This window comes from Podarcis filfolensis (genome assembly GCF_964270895.1).
Source record: "Podarcis filfolensis genome assembly, chromosome: 9".
NCBI classification, from domain to species: domain Eukaryota; kingdom Metazoa; phylum Chordata; class Lepidosauria; order Squamata; family Lacertidae; genus Podarcis; species Podarcis filfolensis.
Window position 1 is genome coordinate 6164504 of NC_139610.1, and position 10306 is coordinate 6174809.

At 48.7% G+C, this 10306-nt stretch overlaps 1 protein-coding gene across 2 annotated transcripts in view; it reads right to left on the reverse strand.

The window, feature by feature from the left end:
- ARID3B (AT-rich interaction domain 3B) overlaps positions 1-7702 on the reverse strand; it is a 57056-nt gene extending 49354 nt beyond the window's left edge. Inside the window, exons 1-2 of one of the 2 annotated variants that reach the window (XM_083630480.1) lie at positions 7270-7702; positions 675-1330 (exon numbers count right to left, since the gene is read on the reverse strand). In XM_083630480.1, the coding sequence (XP_083486606.1) occupies positions 675-1250 (576 nt within the window). In that variant the 5' untranslated portion in view covers positions 1251-1330; positions 7270-7702. Of the gene's footprint in view, positions 1-674; positions 1331-7132; positions 7153-7269 lie in introns of those variants that run through there. The other variant, XM_083630481.1, reaches the window with a different exon arrangement.
- Between the last annotated feature and the right edge of the window lie 2604 nt (positions 7703-10306).

A 10306-nucleotide genomic window follows, 5' to 3' on the forward strand; every position in this document is an offset into this window, starting at 1 on the left:
GGCTGTCACACGGCAGATGGGGCAGGCTTGTTTTCTCCTGCTCTGGAGGAGAGGACCTAAACCAATGGATTCAAGAAAGGAGATTCCGACTAAACATCAGGAAGAACTTTCTGACAGTAAGAGCAGTTTGACAGACTCCCATGAAAGGTGGAGGTCTTTAAACATAGGTTGGAGGGTCATGTGTCCTGGATGCTTGAGTTGAGATTCCTGCACTGCAGGGGGTTGAACTAGATGACCCTCAGGGATCCCTTCCAACTCTACAATTGTATGGTTTACCTTTCCCCCTTTTCAGAACTGACATTTCTCAAGGGATTGGACTGCAATAGCCTTCACCACAGTGCTGCAGTCTTTGCTATTATTTTATAGGCAGGTAAACTACTTGATCTGCCCTTATGCTGGTCTACGACCGTAATAAAGATTTAATTGATTGATACTTGATCTGCCCAAGACAGTCATTTGGCAAGCTCTAACACAGCTTTCTGCCAACCTGCTACCTGCAGGTGCTTTTAGACTACCACTCCCACCAGCCCTGACCAGCTGATGGAAATTGCAGTCCAAAACAGGGCACCAGGTTAGCAAAGGCTGCACCAATGGAATCCCTCAAGGGAAGTGCCAGCTTCCAGGACCACCAACAGTCAACCCGGGTGGCAGGAGTAACAACCACTATTACTGACCTGCTTGAGCTGCTCATCCAGCCTCCAGGCTTGCCTTCCAGATGATGAACCACAATATGGAGGGTTGGCAGACTCATTACCCTGCTCATCCTTTCCCTGCTGTCCCCGCTGCCCCCCTAGAATAGGCAGAGGATTAGAGGAAGAAGCCACTCTTTGGTTGTGGGGGGCAACTTTGGAAGCATGAAAATACTTCAAAGCGGAACATGACTCTTTCCCAGTTCTTGGTGCATCATCCTCAAGGTCACCATCTTCCAAATCTTCTTCTCCTCCCTCCTCCTCCTCCTCTTCTTCTTCCTCCTCCTCCTCCTCCGAGTTCATACTGCTCTGATCAAACGTCTGGGCAGCCCCAAGCACAGGTGGGACTCGGGCAGAAGGACCAAGGAGGGGGCCACCTGGAGCCTTTCCAGATGTGGCACCAAGAGCAGCTTGCTGCACCGTCAGCTGCTGGGCATAATGCAGCTGGGTTTCCCTCATCTGCCTCTGTTGCCTCTCCCTGGAATCCATCTGCAGAGGGGCTGCTTGCTGTTGCTGCTGCTTCTGCTTTTGCAGCTGCTCCACGACAGCCTCCAGTTTCATCCTGCTGTTAACATGGCTGCGATAAGGTGAGAGTTCTGCTGGAGAAGACTCCAGCCAAAGCCTTCGGAGAGCAGTGGAATCTGAAAAACAAATATTGACCTGTGTAAGCTACTTGCCGCTGTCCTCCCACCAGGAGTCCTCCCACCAGGACAAGAAGAAAAAAATGCAAAGCTCATATTCCCCCGCTCCCTGAATGAGAAACCACGCCATTCAGTCCCAGATTTCACTGCATATTTGGCACCTTTTCATTTACAACTCCTCTCCCTAATGAAGTGTAGCCTCTGAAGCAGCTTCATGATCTGTGCAAAAGGAACATCCTCCCATCTTGTCAAATTTACGAAATATTTGAGTGTTAGGTTTTAGCCTATTTTTATTAAGTCCATACCTCTTGTCATCTCTCCACAATGAGACCCAAAATACTTAAATTTTGCACAATTAAAAGGAAACAAAATCCAATCCAAGCAGTAAAAAGCAGCACTGAGACCTATTTAAGTACTCAAGAGTCCTATCCTGAATCAAGTGCCCCAGATGACTCTTTATTCAGAAGCTTATTTGCATAAAAATAAACTTTTTCCTTTGCCTGCTATTTTACTATGGACTGATCTGATCAGTCAATAGTATTTAAGGAACATAAGAAAATCTGGAGCTTTGTTTGTATGCATTGGCAGTCAAAACCCAGGCAGGAGCCTTTTAGACTCAACGAGGGGCTAACAGGGGCTGTTTTAACTCTCTCTGTTCCTTTTCTCCAGCCTCCAGTTATGTCAGTGCATCAGATTAGGCTGGCCAAAGCCAGCGTGGTGCAGAGTTTGGAGTATGTGCCCAGAAGTGAGGAGGCTTGCTTGGGTACAATCCCTTACTGAGCCACAGAGCTCCCTTGGTGACATTGGACCAGTCACTATTTTGCAGCCTAATCAATCTCACCAGTTTAGGATAAAATGGGAAGGTGGGAAGAACACGCGCCACCCTGAGCTCCTAGGTGGGAGGATGGGATAAAATGTCATAAAACAGATACTGCTGAATTGCATTTGCTAGAAACCACCGGAGGGGAGAGTGCTGTTGCACTCAGATCCTGCTTACAGGCTTCCTACAGACCTCTGGTTGGTGATTGTGAGAGCAGGATGCTGGACTACATGAGCCACTGGCCTGATCCAGAAGAGCTCTTATTATGTTTTTAAACAAGAAACTACCTTTGCATCAGTTTTGATTAGATCAAAGATGTGGAAACATCCTTAAGGTGATAAGGCATCTGACACAAGAGTTTGTGTGCCCAATCTGCACACTCTGAATAGGGCCAGTTTCATTTTTTTCAGCAGCTTATTGTTTACGTGGGACGCGGGTGGCGCTGTGGGTTAAACCACAGAACCTAGGACTTGCCAGTCAGAAGGTCGGCGGTTCGAATCCCCGCGACAGGGTGAGCTCCCGTTGCTCGGTCCCTGCTCCTGCCAACCTAGCAGTTCGAAAGCATGTCAAAGTGCAAGTAGATAAATAGGTACCCCTCCGGTGGGAAGGTAAACGGCGTTTCCGTGCGCTGCTCTGGTTCGCCAGAAGCGGCTTCATCATGCTGGCCACATGACCTGGAAGCTGTACGCCGGCTCCCTCAGCCAATAAAGCGAGATGAGCGCCGCAACCCCAGAGTCGGTCACGACTGGACCTAATGGTCAGGGGTCCCTTTACCTTTACTTATTGTTTACGTGACTACTGTACATGCTATGGAAGTGAGAGCTGGACCATAAAGAAGGCTGATCGCCGAAGAATTGATGCTTTTGAATTATGGTGCTGGAGGAGACTCTTGAGAGTCCCATGGACTGCAAGAAGATCAAACGCATCCATTCTTAAGGAAATTAGCCCTGAGTGCTCACTGGAAGGACAGATCGTGAAGCTGAGGCTCCAATACTTTGGCCACCTCATGAGAAGAGAAGACTCCCTGGAAAAGACCCTGATGTTGGGAAAGATTGAGGGCACAAGGAGAAGGGGACGACAGAGGACGAGATGGTTGGACAGTGTTCTCGAAGCTACAAACATGAGTCTGACCAAACTGCGGGAGACAGTGGAAGACAGAAGTGCCTGGCGTGCTCTGGTCCATGGGGTCACGAAGAGTTGGACACGACTATTTCACTACTTTTGTATTCACACAATTATATACTCATTTGGACTCTGTCTCCAGTTGCAAAACTCTTGCAGCAACAGGCCCCTCATTCATACAACTTGGGAAGCAAAATGTGTGTGAAAACTGATGGGGGGGGAGAAGAGGCGAGAGAAAAGCCTCAGCACTATCAATCAACAGGGCAGCAACAACAGGGTGCCAAGAAAGAGTTCCACTCTCCCTTAGCAACTGCCCCAATAATAGTAAGACCTGCCTCACAGTTTTGGATGCAGGAAAATACAGCACAATAGCAACCTGCGAATATCAAATGGTTCACAAGATACACCAAGAAAACTTGCAATTCGTAATTATGTGATCAACTCTCCACAAGGAAAGTTACCTCCTGATAACTAAGAACTAAGCTAGCGATTGCAGGTTTTAAATGTAATAGTGGTCCTGGTGAGATCTCTTCTGTACAAGGGTAAACATAAGGTAGACATGAAGCCCCTTTCCCTGTCCCCTACTGTAGCTGTGCCTAATACACAGTTGAACTAAACGTATTATGCTCCCATTTTCTGCAATACTTCAATTTTCTTCCCCATATCAAATTTTACATTAGAAAGTATAAGAGGAACGGCCTGACAAAAGTGCCATATGCAATGATGGCACTTTATGAAAAAATTCACCTCCCAGTGTGAATTTTGTACACATCATTTTTACAAAGGCAAGAAGGATAGTCAGGAAACAGAATTTTAATATACAAGAAGGCAAAAGGCAAACAGCAACTGAACAAAGTGTTGACCCTTTACTCCTCCAGCCCCCGTCCATCTACTGAAACTTTAAAATAAACTTGCTTCTTTTTCTTGCCCTCTTAAGATTGTATTCTGACATTTAGCAAAATAACTTCTCTCTAAATGAAAGAGGCTATTTTGCTAAGACTAAGTATGCAGTTTCAAGAACAAGTAGAACAAGCCCATATCTCATTTTGGAGAACACCAAACAACCAAAAGAAGACCAAGAATTTCCAGTGTGCGTCTCAAATGTTCTGCTAAGCTACAGTAAATCAAAATCAAACTAATCCCTTAGCTATAAGTCAGGGAGAAATGCTCAAGAGCTCATAGTGCAATCATCCCATCAATCCCAACCCCATGCTTTCAGTTAGATTAGAATGCCACAAACAATCTTGTAATGCCTGAACTAGTACTTGACATACTGTTTACATACTGTTTATAAACTGCAAGGACAACTATGGATTTTGGATAAAAGAGCTGTGACATCTATAAAATCTCTACTTTTCTTGAAACATGCTTTAAGGACATTACTGTAAGTTGTTTACAGTGCCTCAGGTGAAGATCCACAAAAGAACAGACAGGGAACATGTGCTACAGGTCCAATACTATAATTCATGACCTGGTATTCTCTTGCTGTGTCCAGTAAACACTTCAGGTGTGGGAACATTTGCTGTGCTCTCTCTCTGGTTCCTGCAGGTCTGACCCAGGTCCAGAACAACTCTACTTGGCAGGTTCCAGCAAGACGGATGCATCCTTGCCGAAGGCTACAATTAGACATGAATGCAAAACCCTACCAGCCTCCAGTGCCAAAGAAAGGGACCTGAGCAAGGGCAGCCACACCTTAAGTATTCAGGCAACCATCAAATCCCTATCATAGCAGTTCAGTCCTGAGAGTGCTTCCCCCAAATTTCAATGTGCACAATCAATTTCAGATTGCATGTGCTTGCCATACCCTTTGTTTCATTGAAATATCCCTGTCCCCAGCAAACACAGGTTGGATTTGTGGTGTCCATTTGTGGACATCCAGTTGCATCTGCGTTTCAATCTTTGAACAGTATCTGTGCACTGACTTTAACCATGCTTATGTGCAGAGTAAGCCCCACCAAGTCCTGCATCCTGATATAGGTACTTCAGATTGCAGCCTTAAAGGAGAAAGAAAAGCCTGCTGACACCGTACCACCACTTCTTCAGGGTATACCATGCAAGACCCTAAAGATCAAGATACACTCCCCAATATACTAAAAAAAAAAACCTCTGCACAATGTTCTGAGAAAAACACAACCAACATCACTGCCCATTCCAATTAATACTCTAGTATCATCTATGTGGGGACGCGGGTGGCGCTGTGGGTTAAACCACAGAGCCTAGGACTTGCCGATCAGAAGGTTGGCGGTTCGAATCCCCGTGACGGGATGAGCTCCTGTTGCTTGGTCCCTGCTCCTGCCAACCTAGCAGTTCAAAAGAACGTCAAAGTGCAAGTAGATAAATAGGTACCGCTCCGGCGGGAAGGTAAACGGCATTTCCGTGCGCTGCTCTGGTTCACCAGAAGTGGCTTAGTCATGCTGGCCACATGACCTGGAAGCTTTACGCCAGCTCCCTTGGCCAATAAAGCGAGATGAGCATCGCAACCCCCGAGTCGGCCACGACTGGACCTAATGGTCAGGGGTCCTTTATCAGATATGTGTGTACTTGTTTCCATCACCCACATCCCCTTCTTCACGTAACACGCAATCATATTGACTACTAATGATGAATAAAAATAAGAAAATTCACTAACAGTACACATTATCTACAAATGTGTATGTTCAAAAACAGCAGCTCACAGCCAAAACAGTACTAAAGAACTTGGTAAAACTAGTGCTTTTGTCAGGGGGTACTCAAGGGTGTGCAGTACCGGCGTGCGCACCCCCAACCACTTTCTCTCTCTTTTGTTAAAAAGTGTTGCACTTACTGCAACAACTTCTTGGTGAGTACCAGCCCCTATTTTTCGGGGGTTGGGGGAGCCCTGGATAAAAGCACACCTGAAAAAATATAATTGGGGGTAAGAGTCACTGCTGCTTGCTGGAAATTGTGCTACAATGGGATTGGATGTACACATAACTAGGCTGCTCTGATTTTAGGTGTCCTGGTAGAAAAAGCCCTGTTATTCTTAACCTTTTCCCTGCCTTCTCTCCTATAGTAAACTTTACCCCCATCTGATGAATTAATGGTTTGTACTGGCACAACCAGAGCGCTCAACAGTCACTTCTCCATAGACTTCTCTGTGCTGCACCTATCCTAGCTTCTAATCACAGAAGCTTTATAATGTTATAGGTCTATAAAATTATGGCCACAACTAAAAACAGTTCTCTCACCCCCTTGACACTAGATCCCAAGTGGAACTGAATTGGTGGCAGCAGATTCAGGACACGGCGCATTCAACTGAAGCAGAAAACACAACTGAGCATCCGGAATTCTTCAACTTCAAACTGTGGCAATGGTGAAAGTCTGTACACTTCCCTTCCCAGAAAAGGCATTTCTTACACCCTCTGAAGTTCGCTACTAAATTCTATGCTTTCCACACAAACGAACCCTCTCAGAGAAAGTAAGTCCAACTGTAATAAATAGGGGCTTACTTGAATCGTGTGCATGATCTCTTTTAACTTAGCTCTTTTTCACACAGATTATAGAGAACTTTCTTATCCCTCCTCAAAAGCGGCTCCCGATAGGATGGGAGGGGGAGCAGCCCAAAGGCGCCCTGCGGCCCTTCCTCGAGAGTAAGACCCCGCAGCAGGATGGGATTCCTCTCAGTCAGGGTCGGAAGAAAACGCGTGGCGGAGGGTGCAGCTCCTGCCCCGCCGGAGCGCGCGGCCTGAGGCTGCGGGCGAGCCCCGTTCCCCGGGGGCGCCCAAGGGCCCCGCCACGGTCCTGAGAGAAGCCCCGCCGAGACCGCCAGGTCGACGCGCGCCCGGAGCCACCGGCAGCTGCTTTGCAGCCCGAACCTGAGGGAGGAAGCGCCGCCGGCTTACTCGCGAGGAAGCCCCTTCTCGCCGGGCGGAGGCAGCGGCAACTCCGCGCCTCACGAGCGGCCGCCGCCCGCCGCGCCAACTCCCGCAGCCCCGCGACTCCCCTCACTCCCACCCCCGCCGACAGGCCGCCTCTTTACCTCAGCGCGGCGACCACAACAGCCAGGCAGCCCAGGAGGCAGGCAGGCAACCGCCCGCTCCGGCGGGTCTCGCGCGCAGCAGCAGCAGCCGCCGCCTCAGCCGCGCCCCCAAACACCCCCGCCCCGTCCCGTGGTCCCTCCCTCCCTCGGCCGGACCGGAAGCGGAGGACACAGGCCGTGCGGGGGACCTGTTTGACAGAGCACCGGAAGTAGCGTCACCAACGGGGACTCGGGAGGCCAACAACCACTTCCGGGTTGGGGGGGAAAGACGGTTTTTTAAATTATTAAATGAATAACAAGTAAGATAATCGGGGGAAACAGGGGGTGGGAGGCCCGGTAGGCTAAGTGGAGCTTATTCCAGGGAGAAGCTCCCCCCTCCCTGCAAATGGAACGGCTCGAGAGGCGCGTCACGTGACTCCGGAGACGACGCTCGGTTCCGTTTCCCTATGGCTCGCTCTCCGATACTCTCTGGCCCTTGCCATCTCTATGCCTCTCCCGCCATAGAGACGGCAGCTAGAGTGACACCTGTGGCCATAGACGGGACACTTCCGACCGGAAATTTGGACTAAAATTTGTAGAATGTTTGCTATTTATTATCTCTGCCTGAGGGTTTTTTTGTGTAATTATTCTCTGTTTCCACAGGAAAAAGTGAGGGGAAAGGAAAATGAAGGCGGCACTAAAAAGAAAAAGAGGGAAAGATCTCCACCGAGGACTCAACCATAGAGACTGAGAGTTCGGGGCAGGCGCCTCTTTTTGCAAAATCACCATAGCAACCGATAAGAAGCAGGCCGAGGAGGGAGAGGGGCGGGGCCAAGGAGTGGACGGGCGGGACTCCATAATCAACAGCCAATGGGCGTCAGGATGAGTCCGTTCCGGGAAATATGAACGGCTCGTGGCGCAGCAGCGTTGATAGCCGCTTCTCAGAGGTAGTGCGCACGCGCGCCAGTAGCTCTTCGCTCAGATTATGGCGCCCCCTTTGGTGGGGGGCCGTGGCCGGGAGGCAGAGTGCCTGAAACTCACACTTGGAAGGCTGCGGGTTCGATCCCCAAGAGGGAGAGAAAGATATGCGATGCTAAAAAGCCCAGCACGGAGGGCAGCTAGGATCAGCCGGTTCGGTGTCTGCAGCCAGCATTTTGTCCAGCTGATTCCTGCATTGCAGGGGGTTGGAATATTGACCCTGAAGGTCTCTGACTGTAGGACTCCCGCGGATCATCTAGTATTCCAATACCCTGAAATGCAGGAATCACAATACTGTTGTTGTTGTTTAGTCATTTAGTCGTGTCGGACTCTTCGTGACCCCCTGGACCAGAGCACGCCAGGCACTTCTGTCTTCCACTGCCTCCCGCAGTTTGGTCAAACTCATGCTGGTAGCTTCGAGAACACTGTCCAACCATCTAGTCCTCTGTCGTCCCCTTCTCCTTGCGCCCTCAATCTTTCCCAACATCAGGGTCTTTTCCAGGGAGTCTTCTCTTCTCATGAGGTGGCCAAAGTATTGGAGCCTCAGCTTCAGGATCCGTCCTTCCAGTGAGCACTCAGGGCTGATTTCCTTAAGAATGGATAGGTTTGATCTTCTTGCAGTCCATGGGACTCTCAAGAGTCTCCTCCAGCACTATAATTCAAAAACCATCAATTCTTTGGTGATCTGCCTTCGTCATGGTCCAGCTCTCATTTCCATACATCACTACTGGGAAAACCATAGCTTTAACTATACGGACCTTTGTTGGCAAGGTGATGTCTCTGCTTTTTAAATGAAATAAATAAAATGTGCCCCGTGGCTATCAGAGACAGGGCCTTTCTGTTGTGGAACCCAAATTCTGGGGCTCTCTCCCTGCACCTATTCTCCCAGGTATTTATTTTCATTCATTTCACCAGTTTTCACAGCAGACTTCATCCTTTTTTATAAAACGGTGTTCTAGTAAGGCAAAGAATGTATGGTGGTTTATAAGAATTTGTCTGTTCAAATACTTTGGGGGCACTTGTTAAAAGGCAGATTAAATCCAGCTAATAAACAAATATCGCAAGGTGGGTTTGAATTGGATGGATTATGACGTTTGAGACGAATAAATGCAATCTTTAATAAATAAACTGCTCAATGATCCCAACTATTGACTCACATGGAGCTATATATTCAGGGTTATCCCCCAGAGGTTGGTACTTCCTCCAGCTGCTGCCACCTTGCCCTGTGATCAGGGATGATGGGAGCCAAGAGGTCATATTCATAAGTTAGGCCTCCCCTTTGCTAAATTCACATCTTAGCATTCATTTTTATCACATTCTCGAATTTTTAGAGCAATCATGTCTCAGATTAAAGCTGGGGAATTTGAGGCGTGATCCCTTTAGGGAGCAAACTGCATTGGGGAGATTGCATTTGCAGCCGTTGTAACCCTGGGAACTTCCTCAGAGTAAGCCCTGCGTCAGTGCAAACAGGTGAGCCTTGGTTACAGCTCGTGGTCTGTTAGGAGCGAGACCAACCATAAGGCCCATATCCAGAGGCGACGCTGAGCCAAACTACCACTCAGCTCTCGACCACCAACTTTAGGATTCAGGGCAAAGCCTCACAATGGATGCGTTCTTTCCTTTCAGGTCAGGGACAGAGGGTGGCGCTAGGGGAGGAGTTGTCGCACCACTCCTTGGTGTGTGGAGTGCCGCAGGGCACAATCCTCTCCCTGATGCTTTTTAACATTTTTATGCGCACCCTTGCCCAGCTTGTCTGGAATTTTTGGCTGGGTTGTCATCAATATGTTGATGACACCAAGCTTTATCTGTAGATTGGGGGGCCAACTCCCATCTCTTGCGGGGGCTCAATTAGTGCCAGCGCCTTCCGTCAGGAGTTTGGGTGTAACCTTTGACACCTCCCTCTCTACGGAGGTGCAGGTTGCAGCTACAGCAAAGGCAGCATTTTTCCACCTTCGCCATGCTAAGCTGCTGGTCCCTTACCTTTCTCGCCCTCATCTAGCCACAGTGATCCATGCGACAATCACCTCCAGGCTCAATTATTGTAACTCGCTCTATGCAGGGCTGCCCTTGAAGCTGACCG